This window comes from Panicum virgatum, chromosome 2K, assembly GCF_016808335.1.
Source record: "Panicum virgatum strain AP13 chromosome 2K, P.virgatum_v5, whole genome shotgun sequence".
Lineage (NCBI taxonomy): Eukaryota > Viridiplantae > Streptophyta > Magnoliopsida > Poales > Poaceae > Panicum > Panicum virgatum.
This window is the reverse complement of record NC_053137.1, coordinates 7,718,784-7,733,666: the sequence shown is the minus strand read 5'-3', so window position 1 is coordinate 7,733,666 and position 14,883 is coordinate 7,718,784. Positions and strand designations below refer to the sequence as shown.

The 14,883-nt window shown below is 45.8% G+C and overlaps 2 protein-coding genes across 2 annotated transcripts; both read left to right on the top strand.

Annotated features, from left to right (window-relative positions):
- The first annotated feature begins 1,560 nt into the window (after positions 1–1,560).
- LOC120664614 (cytochrome P450 99A2-like) lies at positions 1,561–3,550 on the top strand. Its single transcript, XM_039943893.1, has 2 exons — positions 1,561–2,504; positions 2,615–3,550. The coding sequence occupies exons 1-2, from the start codon at positions 1,620–1,622 to the stop codon at positions 3,242–3,244; spliced, it is 1,515 nt and encodes a 504-aa protein (XP_039799827.1). The 5' UTR covers positions 1,561–1,619; the 3' UTR covers positions 3,245–3,550.
- Positions 3,551–9,083: 5,533 nt separating this feature from the next.
- LOC120664603 (cytochrome P450 99A2-like) lies at positions 9,084–10,976 on the top strand. The gene is made up of 2 exons (XM_039943882.1): positions 9,084–10,046; positions 10,138–10,976. Exons 1-2 carry the CDS (start codon positions 9,162–9,164, stop codon positions 10,768–10,770), a joined length of 1,518 nt encoding a protein of 505 aa, XP_039799816.1. The 5' UTR covers positions 9,084–9,161; the 3' UTR covers positions 10,771–10,976.
- Positions 10,977–14,883: the final 3,907 nt, after the last annotated feature.

Below are 14,883 nucleotides of genomic sequence, written 5' to 3'. Positions count from 1 at the left end.
ATGCAAAATGAAAAAGAAAAAGGGGAAGAGAGAGAAGAGAGAGGGAGAGACTCGTGCCGGCGCTGATCGCGGCGACGACCGCGGGGCCGGTCGGCCACGCTCAGCGGTCGCGTGCACGCGCGGACGAGGCCACAGGGAAAGGGGTCGGGGGGTTAGAAATCGGATGGTTTGAACACAGAAAGATTCCGGGAATTAGGGTTCAGGGTTTTAGGAGGATTTGGAGCTCAACGATGAAAAGTTTTTGGAAAAAATATTTTAGCATGTGATTTAATTTTGATAGATTTTCGGGATGTCACACTCGATTACTTAGTTTACTGTCTTAGTAACTGTGTCGATGACATTTCCACTAAGACCGGCCTTATACTACATAAGTTATAATTATCCATCCTCCATCCTAGTGCATGTATTAAACAAATAAGATGCAAGGCTCTGTAAATGTGCCACTGTAAGACCAGTCTCAATGGGAGTTTCATGGAGAGATTCATGTTATTAAGTTCTATATAATCAATTTTGTTGGCATGGCAAGGAGAGAAAATAAGAGAGTTTCACAGGATGTGAGAGGAGTTTCATCATCATGAAACTCATCTGACACAATTAACTAGTTTTCAGTCTAGATAACCGTGCCATAAAACTGTGCAAGACTGGCCTTAGGTAACATTCCTGAGCTACAGAACAAAAGATGAAACACAACAAAACAATTCATTCGCTGTCCTACGATGTATGTGCCATGTGCCGGCTCGCGCGCGGCGAAGAAAATAGGGAATGGTCGCACCACATGTCTTGAAAGTTGTAGACAGACCCGTTGTGTTACTGTCCAATCTGTCATGAACTTGTCGAGTTTCCTGGCATCCTCATTGACTTTTGGTTTCCCATTGTCTTGTAGTATGTCGAAGCTACATGGCTTCACTTATTAACTCTGCTGTAGCCATCCAAGTTGGGCCTCTGTCTTCATATGTGTCACGTCACTTCCCAACATGTCATTTTTTGCCAAGAGCATTAAAAGTTTGCAAGACCACATAGAAAATGTTTGACTAGTATATATCAGAATTTTCAACTACATCATCACGTGAACTACGAAAACCAAATAACAGATCGTAGATACGAAATGTTCACTGGATTATTTGGCTAGTATATATGAATCACTGGGTTATTTTTTAGATCAATCACTGAGTTATTTTAGGTGCCCTAAATAGCGCACTGCAATTTACATAATCTTGTTTGAGGGACGCACTCATAGGTTCAGCAAAACACAGTTCAAGAGCGTATGACTATTTATGTTAATTCTTAACACTACATCTAGTCTGGTCTAAAAAGATATTTGATCTGTTTTTGAATAATTCATTAATCACTGGGTTGTTTGATGCTCGCTCGCAGCCTCGCAGGTCGTTTGTGGTTCTGCATTTTTTTGGATTAAAAAAGCCAGCAACGTCCGTCTCAATGTCATATCACGTGCTTGGAAAATTTTCGCCGCCAGATATGACTAACGAGGTAGTTGACTGAATAATAGGTGAGCAGCATGTCGCGAAGGCTTATAAAAGGCCCTTAATATATAATCCTTTCGGATCCCAAGCAAAACTGCAAAGTAAAAAATTCGACAAGCTAGCTAAGCCACCCCCATCATGGAGATGGAGCTAAGTGCAGCAACGCTCCTCTTCGTCTTCCTTGTCTCCTTGCCAATTCTTGTGACCTTGCTGAGCCGCAAATCAACTCCGACCTCCAAGAAGAGGCGGCCTCCAGGCCCGTGGAACCTCCCTTTGATTGGAAGCCTCCTCCACTTCGCCAAGTCGCATCCGCCGGCCGTTCTTCGGGACCTGGCCAACAAGTATGGCCCCGTGATGTTCCTCCGGATGGGCCAGATCGACACCGTCGTGATATCCTCGCCGGCGGCGGCCGAGGAGGTTCTCCGCGAGAAGGATATCATCTTCGCGTCGAGGCCGAGCACCGTGGTTTCGGAGTTCTTCTGCTACCAAAGCCTCGATGTCGTCTTCTCGCCATATGGTGCTTATTGGCGGACACTGCGCAAGCTCTGCACGGTGGAGCTCCTCAGCGCAAAGATGGTGCGGCAGTTCGCACCCATCAGGGATGCCGAGACGCTGTCCCTCATCAGAAATATCCAAGCTGCTGGCCGAGGTGGTGGGCCAGTCCATCTCGCGAGGCACCTCTTGTCCTGCTCCAACTCGATCGTAGCAAAGGCGGCTTTCGGCGAGGTTTGCAGCAGCGAGCTCCGGGACCAGTTCCTGTCGGCCATGGCTATGGCGTTAAACTTCACCGGGGGCTTCACCTTCGGGGATGTCTTTCCATCGCTGCGCTTCATCGATGTCGTCACTGGGCTTCGGCGAAGGATGTGGCAAGCACGCATGCAGCTGGACGACGTCTTTGAAAAGATCATTGCTCGATCTGAGGCACAACGAGGTGATGACCTGGTGAGCGTCCTCCTTCGGATCAGGGACGAGGGGGAGCTGGAATTCCCCATCGGCACAATAAACATCAAGGCAATTATATTGGTAATAATTATTTTACTCCCGAAGAATTAATCGCACTACATGGAGTTTCCCTCTTTCTTTAAAATAGTTTATTAGTGCTCATATATTGGCATGCATGGGGTATCATTTAGGATATGTTCGCTGGAGGGACAGAGACTACATCGTCAGCTACAGAGTGGATCATATCAGAGCTCATGAGGAACCCAGATGTAATGGCTAAGGCACAGGCCGAGGTGCGACGAGTATTCGACAACGTGAGCCCACAAGACCATGAGGCCAAGATGGACGAGCTGCACTATATCAAAATGGTGATCAAAGAGAGCCTGAGGCTGAACCCAGTGGTGCCATTGCTGATTCCCCATCTCTGTCGGGAGACTTGCAATGTAGGTGGGTTCCAAGTCACGAAGGGCACCAGGGTCATGATCAATGCGTGGGCCATGGCAAGGAGTCCCGAGTATTGGCATGATGCTGAGAAGTTCAGGCCAGAGAGGTTTGAGGATGGCATGCTTGACTTTAAAGGCTCTCGGTTCGAGTACTTGCCATTTGGGGCAGGGAGGAGAAGGTGCCCTGGTGATACCTTCGGGTTGGCTGTATTGGAGCTCATTATTGCACGCCTTCTCTACTACATCGACTGGAGCCTCCCAGTCGGGATGGAGCCGGAAGACATTGATATGGAAATGATCGTTGAAGCAACAGCTAGGAGGAAGAACCAGCTGCACCTAGTGGCATCACCATATAAGGTGGTTCCTATGCAATGCTGATCGACGTGATAGTCAAGTATATGCTTGATGGCCAGCATCTACGGTTGGCCGCGTACCTCATAAGGTACATGTCTTGTTTGGCCAATGGGAATGCACAAATAAATACAAATACAACTACGTTCAATGGCGTGGGTACTGCTCCATTGAAGGTACAAGCGAGTAGGATATTATAGGAAGTCCAACATAACTATTTTCAGGGCGAGTAGGGGGAGGGGCCGGGGTGGCCCGCAATCGTTTCTGTTTCCCGTTATTTTCTAACATTTGGATTCCTGCCAATTTTGATCTATCAAACTAGTCCGCCATCAAGACATGGAATATATTTGATAAAAATACTTGCACGTAAAAAATTGAATTATATAGTGATAAAACATCATTAGAGTACATCATTAGAGTGCACATTGAATACAAGTTTTCCCCCTATTCCCTAGGAATGTTACCAGAGGCAGCATGGTGCGCTGGACTGTGCCACTCACGAAGTCCAATGTTATCCTCCATTGCTATTTTTTCTGCTTCATGAAAAAATTTGCCCTGCACGTTGATCACTTCATCCCGAATGAAACAGCACAAGTCGTCAAACTACATTTAGAAGTTGTTTCTCATGGAGCTAGCCCCTGTGCTTCTTCATATGAATATGCAATTATTGAATTCATGGTAAAATTAAGCAAGTGTTAGTTGCAGTAAAAAAATAATATACATATATGCATCAATCTCTAATAAAGAGTAGCATTTTACACGTTCGAGATCAGTAGTGTATCTCCCTTGCACCCTCATATGCTCGAACATGTAGTACCCACAGTACACGGAATGTTTAGGTTGCTTGTGGCATGGGAACGTTGTGCGCATAGTCATTTGCTTTGTTGTTCTTAGGATGAGCTCCTCCTTTACAAATGTAGAACCGGTAAGCCCAGTTTTTTTTTAAAAAGAAATGGGAAGTTAATTTATATATGTATACTTCTTTGGAGAAATTACCATGATGTACATAGGGAAGATAAAAAATTCACTCACAATCCTAGAATGTCCGCGAATTCTTTGTATTTACTCTTTGGCCAATCCAAGGAGTCCAATATGAGGACTTTTCAAAGCTTTGGCTATAGGTGGAAAGCAAATGAGTGATTTCTGCAAAAAATATTATATACAATTTGTAGGCATGGATCAGAGTAAGTATTTATTATAACAAATGACTGATATTAGACTTACTGAATATGGTATGACACATATATAACATCCATGTCTTTCCATCGTGATATCGTAAGAGATATGTTGGCCACAACCCTCGTCATGATCTCTTTTTTCTTTATTTTTTAGATTTTTACGGAGCTTCTCTCTTGAGCAAACATTGAAGAGTCAGAAGGAGCACTACTACAAAACAGGCCTTTGATCCCCCACATTTGTCCCGGCCGTCGTTGGGCTCGGGACTAATGGAGGCTTTTATCCCGGGTCCAACGGCTATGGTGCGGTGGGGAGCTTTAGTCTTGGGTGGTAATAGTAACCAAGACTAAAGGGTGACCCTTTAATCCCGGTTGGTGGCTCCAACCCGGACCAAAATGGTCTTTAGTCCTGGTTGGTAGCTCCAACTAGGACTAAAGGGTCCTTTACGAGTTAGTTTAAAAGGAATGCATCTCATTCATAGGTCACATGTGTTGTTTAGCTGGAGTGGCAAGGAAGCGCGTGAGGTAACAGATCATGGGTTCGAATCCTGCTGGGTGTAGAATAATTTTTTTTGCTTTGTACGTACCCTTTAGTCCCTAAAGAACCAGGTCTTTTGTCCCAGACTGGTAGTCCTGTTTTCAAAGCCAGTCCTGATTTCAAAGCTAGGGGCTAAAGGCTCTAATAAGGAACCGGGACAATTGCATTGTAGGTACCCTTTAGTCCCGGGTGTGGGACCCGGGACTAAAGATCCGGGTCTTTTGTCCCAGATGGTAGTCCCGGTTCCAAAACTGGGACTAAAAACTTAAGGAACCACAACTAAATAGCAAAGCACTTAAAAAAACACGAATTTTTTTGCCATAAGCATGTATTGACTGTTGGTATTTTGTAACGTCACGAATAAAATCCGCAAGCGCATGGATACTGCTGTAGCTTTCGCCCAGGAGTATTCCAGAGTATCGTATTCACTGAGGAACGTGAGTACACTGTCTACGGGTTCAGGCTCATCCACGGACACACACACTCGTGTGGGAGAAATAGGGTAGAGAGGATTTCCTAAGATGTAGAATCTACGCTTAAAGGACGAATAACTTCGCCTTAAACTTTGGGCTAATGGTTTGTCCTGACTTAATTAAACCAGTTGTTCCAGCAACTGTGCATTGTTTTGTAACCGAACGTGGAGGATTACTAGTCCACGGAAAGGGCTGTCACCACCTGCCAGCTACCTCTACAAACCATGGGCATGCAAAACAACCAAGCGGTAAGGTCTAGCCTAGGCACCACGTCGACGCTATTCCGTACTGATCCTAACCCTAGCCAAAATTATCTGTCTCTATCGGGAGTCTTAAGATAGGATCATTCGCTACTCTAAGCAAACACTCAATCCAGTAAAAGGCAGAAGTCAAAACTTGCAAATAAACTCTAATTCTAAAAAAGAAAGTCACGAACACTTACAATGACCGAATAAGCATCCGTCGAGGTACAAACGGAGAAGAGTGCCAACAATCTCGACACTTCCCCAGACTCCGCCTCACTCATTCCCTATTTTCCTACAAGCTCTCAAGATCCAAGGAACAAGAAGAGGATCAAGGTGAGGTGTGGTGTGTGTTCTCATTTGCACTCCCCTCTCATATATATAGGGGAGCCACGAGGTGAGCTGTAGCCAAGCCTCTCCAAACCGCCTTCAGGAGCTAACCAGGGAGTGCCACATGGAAGTTTGAGGCGGTGGGGCCCACTGGACCATCGGCCGACCAAGGTGGTCGGCTGACCCCCAGTGGGGCCAACTGACCTCCTCCTTGTCCTAATGGGCTGTCTCCGGGCCCACTTGTTATTGGCACGTGGAGTGGCTTCTGTTATGTCAGTTCCTTGCTCTGGTGCGCCCTCCAATCCATATTTTAACACGTGTCACTCTCTGATTTGCCGAAACGTCGTGTCTTGGATCATGCGTTGCCATTTTGCTGCACTTTTAGCTCGGAATCACCTGCACACATTCTGAAACCAACATATGTGGAATTCGTTCATAAATAGACCTATGCTAGCATTTAACCCACAATATGTTTGTCTTTTGTGCCAGGGTTGACGGTCAAACTAAGTCAATATAGACCATCAACAGTGACATGTAGAACTATTAGAAAATACTATTAGAAAATACAAAAAATACAATTCAATGTGTTCAGTCATTAATAGTGCCGAAACCACAAAGTTAGTCTTAAGTTATATGAGATAGTAGTGTGACTTAGGTACTCATTGTGGATTCAACACTTTTATTCATTATATATACTGCAATGTGATTTTGATATTTTTTTATGTTATACATATCACAATATACTTATGGTAAAAATTTAACAATTTCTTTATGCGCTTTACTATTTTCAATGAATTAACTGATTTTTCTGCAGAATTTGGCATTTGTAGGGGTAGGTGATGGCATCACTTGCTCCTACAAATATTTTTCTAATTTATTCCAAAAAATTCATTTAATTCAACAAATAGCAAACAATTTTAAAAATTGCGAAATTTGTACAATAGGACTATTCTGACCTATGAAACTAGGAAAAAAATATGACAAATATATTTCATTGTACCTAATAATTAAATATTTGAAAAATATAAAATTTACCTTAACTTGTATAAGATAAGTTAGTCCGGGAGCTATTTATTGTGGTTTCCATACCTTGAACTAATATGTACACTCAAATTAGATTTTGATAGTTTTCCTAAATTATACAGGTCACAATAAGTTTCTGGTAAAAATTTCACATTTTTTAGAAGTGCTTTGTTATTTTTAATAAATTAAATGATTTTTAAGAATAAATTGGAAAATTATTTATAGGAGGGATGGGGCATCACCCGCCCTACAGATCCATTTTTAGGGGCTGGTGAGGCCCCCACATGCCCCTACAAATATTTTTCCAATTTATTGTGGAAAAGTTCAGATGTGGTCCACGTCATCGATCCACACGTTCCCCGTCTCCCTCACTTATCTCTTCCCTCTCTCACTCTCTTATCTCTTCACCCTCCCTCATCTAGGATCCGGCTACCCCCCCTCTCTCTCTCGATCAATCGGCTCCCTACCTCCCGTCTCCCTCCTCGGCTCAATTCGGTGGCGATGACGACTACTATCGTTCCCTGCTCGAGCCGCACGCGACGGGGTGGAGCCATGACACGTGAAGGCCGGGCGACGGCGGCGGTGGCATGGCGGGCCAGAAGCACGGTGGAGCGCCACGGCGGTGGCGCGGCAGACCAGACGCGCGGCGGGTGGCACGGTGGAGGTTTCAAGCATGGCGGCGGGCCGGACGCGTGGCGGCTCGGTGCGGTGGCTGGCGTAGCACGCGGCGAGATTCAAGGCGGGGGCTCACAACACCTAATGTCGGCCATTTTTTTATTTTTTATTCAGTTTTTTATTTGCGGCATCTACTAGATAAGTTACATTTATCCCACCTCCAACCTAATATATGTATTAAACAAGGGAACATATCAGATGTAAACCAACTTCTCCGTGCAAACTATGGAAACTTCAATCTGGGTCATCAGATCAACATCCAAGGGGAGAGGCGCAGAGAGATAGGAGGGGGGAATTGCAAAAGTGTGATTACCCAATCCAAGAACGGGTCCAGATCGTAAAATTACCCAATCCCCCATACCTTTTGGATGTTGATCCAATGATTCAGATTGAAGTTTTCATAGTTTACACGGAGAGATTGGTTTGCACCTGATACGTTCCCAAGATGCATACCCTCTGTAGTCAACCATATCATGCGTGACAGATGGAGACGCCGGAACCTAGTACCAATATATTTTGGCAGCGAGGCAAGATAAATATAACAAACTGCAAGTTCATCTGCGCCATCTTACCTTCCAGAGTTCTGTGAAGGCCTGATGGGGAAGAAATACAGAAAACTCAGCAAAAGGAAATCTATTATCTTATTATTTGGCTAATAAACGGAGTCTCCACGTTCGCTCTCAATGCTTAGAAATTCACACGTTAATAAGAGAAAAATAGAAAAATAAAAATTACCCACCACTACCATTACGATAAAAAGTAGCCTAAAATGCCCCTGTGCCTAATTAAAAATCACCCACCAATGCCATTATGAAAAATTAAATATAAAATACCATTTTGCTATGTATCAGTTACAAATATATACTATTAATAAAAACTAAAGCTAACAACAATCAATCAAAATAAAAGGAAAATAAGAATAATTATGTGTATAATATTATTAAAGCTCAACAAATCAAATTGTTATTATAGGTAGATCATAGTTGAATTGTTTTAATCAACAATAAGACATAATTTATGATAATGAACAGGATGATGTATGATAAAAAGAATAGTATAACATTTAAATAAGGATACAACGACATGCATATTTTTGAATTTTCGATACTAGCTGCGCGAATGCGCGCACTATACGTCTAGTTGCGAGTGTATATGGAAGGGAAAAAAAGGGCGGTGTGTGTCTGGAAAACATGGCAATTGGCATCGCGCGCAAAGATGATGCTCGCTGGCCGTTTGTGGTTGGGCAGCAACGTACCGTCCATCAAAGTCATATCATGTGCTTGGAAATTTTGGCCGGCAGATATGATTGTAAAGAGGAGTCGAAGTTGACCGAGTAATATAACGAGTTCAGTTACGCGTAAGCACAGGTGACTAGGTGTAGGCTCAATTATAAAAGGCCCCCTAATCCTCTGGGTTCATTCCCAAGCAAAACTACTGCAAAGTAAAAAAAAAAAAAAAGTTCGACAAGCAAGCTAAGCCACCCCCATCATGGAGATGGAGCTAAGTGCAGCCACGCTCCTATTCGTCTTCCTCATCTCCTTGCCAATCCTTGTGACCTTGCTGAGCCACAAATCAACTTCGACCTCCAAGAAGAGGCGTCCTCCAGGCCCGTGGAACCTCCCATTGATTGGAAGCCTCCTCCACTTCGTCAAGTCGCATCCGCCGGCCGTTCTCCGGGACCTGGCCAACAAGTATGGCCCCGTGATGTTCCTACGGATGGGCCAAATCGACACTGTCGTGATAACCTCGCCGGCGGCGGCCGAGGAGGTTCTCCGCGATAAGGATGTCATCTTCGCGTCGAGGCCGAGCATCGTGGCTTCGGAGCTCTTCTGCTACCAAAACCGCGACATCGTCTTCTCGCCATATGGCTCTTATTGGCGGACGCTGCGCAAGCTCTGCACGATGGAGCTCCTCAGTGCAAAGATGGTGCGGCAGTTCGCACCCATCAGGGATAACGAGACGATGTCCCTCGTCAAAAATATGCAAGCTGCTGGACGAGGTGGTGAGCTGGTCAATCTTGCTAGGCACCTCGTAGCCTGCACCAACTCGATCACGGCAAAGGCGGCTTTCGGTCAGGTTTGCAGCGGCGAGCTCCAGAACCAGTTCCTGTCGTCGACGGCTGTGGCGATAAGTTACAGTGCGGGCTTCACCGTCGGGGATGTCTTTCCATCGCTACGCTTCATTGACGTCGTCACTGGGCTCAGGCGAAGGATGTGGCGAGCACGCTTGCAGCTGGACGACGTCTTTGACAAGATCATTGCTCGATCTGAGGCGCAGCGAGGTGATGACCTGGTGAGCGTCCTCCTTCGGATCAGGGACGAGGGGGAGCTGCAATTCCCCATCAGCACAATAAACATCAAGGCAATTATATTGGTAATAATTTACTCATTAAGAATCGCATTACGTGCAGCTTCTTTTTTAAAAAATCATTATTGCTCATACCGCGGTATGGGTTATCATTTAGGATATGTTCGTTGGAGGGACGGATACGACATCATCAGCTGCAGAGTGGACCATGTCAGAGCTCATGAGGAACCCAGATGTAATGGCCAAGGCACAGGCTGAGGTGCGACGAGTATTTGATAACGTGAGCCCACAAGACCATGAGGCCAAACTGGACGAGCTGCAGTACATTAAAATGGTGATCAAGGAGAGCTTGAGGCTGCACCCAGTGGTGCCAATGCTAGTTCCGCATTTTTGTCAGGAGACTTGTGATGTAGGTGGGTTCCAAGTCATGGAGGGCACTAGGGTCATAATAAACGTGTGGGCCATGGCAAGGAGCCCCGAGTATTGGCATGACGCGGAGAAGTTCAGGCCCGAGAGGTTTGAGGATGCCATGCTTGACTTCAAAGGCTCTCAGTTCCAGTACTTGCCATTTGGGGCAGGGAGGAGAAGGTGCCCTGGTGATACGTTCGGGCTGGCTGTGCTGGAGCTCATTATTGCACGCCTTCTCTACTACATCGACTGGAGCCTCCCAGTCAGGATGCAGCCTGATGACATTGATATGGAAATGAATGTTTCCGCAACAGCCAGGAGAAAGAACCAGCTGCACTTAGTGGCATCACCATATAAGAAGGTTTCGTGCAATACTGATTGACGAGATAGTTAGTATGTGCTTGTTGGCCAATATCTACTGTTGTGTCTGCGTACCTCATATCTACGGTTAATGGCGTGAGTACTGCTCCGTTGAAGGTACAAGCGAGTAGGACATCATAGGAAGTCCAACATAACGTCACACGTTGTACCAAAAATAATTGCTTCATCGATATTATGAATATGTTCGCTACTCTAGCGCCCCCATCACCGTCATTTTCAGAGGGGAGATATTGCACATGGATTACTTAGTTTTGCTCTGATGTTGCTACGGCGATCTACATAAATTGGCAGTGGAACACAGTAATAATTCACTGAATTTATCCTGCGTCAACTATTGTATGCTGATAATTCCATAATGCAAAACAAAGTTTATTAGGTAACCTCGATTAGAGATCAGTGATTGCAAAAACCATTGACTGGGCAAGTAATCTATTTGGATTATTGGATCACAATGTACTTACCGGGGCTTACCAACTCTGTGGTGGGTGCGGTAATGTCGTGCCTGTATTCCTAGTTTTGGGACGATGATGATCCAAGAAGAGAAGGTGCGGATTGGAAACTTTACGGCCCACATCCGTCAAGACGCCCGGCCCAATCCAGAAGCTTATTTTGCAGTACCCCCCCTGAAGCCCATATTTTTTCAAAAATGTCCAACCTCTTGCTTCGCACTCACTCCACCACTATCCACACTGAGAAATTTTGATATTTGACATTAAATTCACATGTCCCACTTCTTTTGACATCCTATTCACGAGCTGTTCGAAATATAATCCTCTGCACCAAATTGTTTCGATTTGGGGATTTCCTCTTCTTTTCTTAATTTCGAGATTTTATTTTTAGCTTTCATTTTACTAGGCACCTAACCGCCCCTATTGCCCGTGACCTGATTTGTTCGAATCGAATAGATTGAATCGATCCAGCCGACTCCCTCCTCTCACGTGCTCTTCTGTCCCGTCAGTCTCTCTCGGCCACTGCTCCTTCAGCAGGAACAGGAGCTATGCCGCCCCAGTGACCCAAGTTGCTCCCCCTGCCCAAGGACTCACATGCGGCCCTCAGCCGCTGGCTGCATCTACTCTCCTCCCAAAGACCTCCCACACAGCCCTTAGCCCTACAGCTGCCACTGCTCCCCCTCCGGAGGCCTCCCATGAGACCCTTGGCCGCTGGCTACTGGTGTTGCCCCCTCCCCTCCCGCTTGCCCTCAGAAGCCGATGCTGCCCCTCCCGCCAGCCCTCGACAACACTAGAGGCCGCACCTGAAACGAACTAGATTTCCGAAAGGAGAACCCGACTCCTTGTATTATTGTGATAGTCCCTGGATCATCAGTAGCTATCACATACAAAACTCATTTCAATTGCATATCACAGTCATACTTCATGATAAAACAAGAGTTTAATAATTACATAATCCATTGGATTGTAATACAAATTCTCCAGGTACAAACCTCTCAGGCTAAAAGGAAACAAACAGAAAACGGAAGCGGTGGCTAGACTTTCGGGCATCCTCCATCTTGGTGTCTTTCATCCACAGGCAAACTTGAGCGAAGCACGGGCCGTCCTTAATTCCTCCATCAATGTCATTGTTGATGTTCGAGTCGGATCTTGCATCTACCAAACTATCCCCAAGAACGAGATAGGTTCACGTCACCATCTGCATACAAGCTTTAAGTGGATGCAATAGTTTAAAAGTAGCCAAACAATAAGGATGAGTGTTCCTATGCAAGCAGCAAGTATATAAACATATATTTCATCCAAACAATTCGACACGGGCCATTTCGGCACCCCGGACTCCTGGTCACTCACACCTTCCAAAACCCACCAAGGCGGTGCTCTCTCTCCTCGCACCTCAGCTAACACCGCAGGTATAGTAGACTAAAAAGATGTAGAAAATCAAGTAACACTAACTAATGGAAGTAACAGAAGAGTAGGGATGTACATGACCGAGTATGCAGCTATACATACAGTTTTCACCCAATAGGGGTTGTTCACCTGGAGACACTCGAATCGCCGCCAGCCAGGGGCCAACTGACTAACGATGAGACACCGATCTACTGAGAACGAGAACTAGTAGCCATGGCACCACCGTGCTTTCTCGGGTCTGGGTGCATTCTCCTACAAGAGGTCGCCCTGGATTGTGAAGACTCCACTATGTTTCGGGGAACGCCAGGTCAACACCTCCTTCCCCTACACTGATACCCTATCCTCATACAGGCTTGTCACCACGCTTGCTAGCTTCGAACCAGATCCACCCGCGTAGTGGACAAGTGGTGTGCATGCTCACAAAGTCCCACTAATCATAGTTACCCCAACCGGTTCCTTCATATGCCGAGGTGAGCATCTCCGTCCTCATGCGTATTGTTGACGACCAAAATTGGCACAAGTCAAGGTTTCCTGGACAAACTAGGCAAGCCGGTCAGACCGGTTGTGTAAACTGGTCAGACCGGTCAGGGAAACTTCGTCAAATTGTCAATTGGACTATACCATTGCATAGATCTCGTCGAGACGACTGAAATGCATATATGGAACGTCCAATTTGGAGTCTGGATGAGGAAGTTATGCCTTCCGGAAGATTTGCACCCCGGTCACACCGGTCCAGGGCGGTCAGACCGGTTCGGAGACTGGTTAGGCCGGTCTAAAACACCCAATCCGAGTTAGGAGTTGTATTTTGACACGAGATTTGTTAGAGTTTCGACTCCTAAAGGATATAGACCACCCCACCCTATAAATATGAAGGGTTATGGCCGATTGAGAGTATCCAATCGCATCTATCAAACACATTTTATCTTTTTTACCTTTTTCTTCCAACCCTATGTGTTGTTCATCTCTCATCTCCATGTCATGAGGGGGCGCCCTAGCTGGCCTGCCGAGCCTAGGGCAACCCAAGGTGTGATTGCCCTAATGGGGTCCCTCCCGGGCAAGCGTTTGTTGGATCTTCGTCAGGCTTCCGGGCGAAACTGGTCTGACCAGCCACCAAACCGGTCTGACCGGATCTTGCGGAGGTGCTGCAAGGAGCTCTCTGCGAGGTGCACGCAATGTGCTCGTGTGATGACGCATTTTAGTGTCAACACGTACCCGCCACAGTGGTCCGCGGATGGCACCCATCACAGGTAAAGCCGACCAAACACCTCAAGTATCCACATGTCCAATGACACAAACATGCACCCACCCTAGGTGCTCATAGAGTGTGCCCAACACACACCCAGCCAGATTAACTCGCGTGCCTCCAGCCAAAAGCCCTAATCACCAACTCCTCATATGGTGGATCTCCACTCACACAAATCCCACACATACACATGCAAAGCATCTCAACCATTCAACATGGTAAGATGGGAGTTCAAGGAAATAAGGCATACAAATGGCTATGCAGGCTCATCTCATCATAACAGTAGTAAAGCGATAGCACAACTAGCAAGCAATACCTAATAGGTATTCAAATTCATAGATGGACGTGAACCTAGCGTCTCGTCGTAGTCTTCTTGGCCTCCGAGTCCTCCAGTCGTCCGGGCCTCCGATTCCTCCAGTCGTCCGGGCCTCCGATTCCTATGACCCAAAAGGAAAGAAAGGGGGCTTTCTTTTGTCAGAGTCGATTCGGACCACCACTTCTCTGAAAGCATGGTTCTTAACTCCCTCTCACCTCCGCCCATGAGGATGATTCCACTCCTTGCGGGGGCTTCAGTGCCCTCCCCGTCTACTCCCTCTGAATACTTTCAGTCCCATGAACTCCTTATGGAGATTGTCCTCAATGCCTTTAGTAGCTCTGAGGTGGGCCTGTAGCTCAAAGGAAGATGGGCTCAGGCATGGTTGACAAGCGGGACTTTCCCAGCTGGCACTACTGGGATGTTGGTCAGCTCCTCGGCGACGGGTCCTATTCGTAAATACGTATAAATCTAGAGCCAAAGTGCAAAAGTACACAAAAATATCCAAATAAGATCCAAATCATAACAAAACCTATTCTAACGTGTTGATCATTATTTTAGAAAAATTATGAAACTAGTTTCATAATTTTCGGAGGTCCGATTAATTTATTATGAATTTTTGAAGCTTAAATCTAATTTTGAAATTAATAAAAGATTTTTGGATAACAAAAAACACACATGCCGACACGCAGCAGCCTCTGG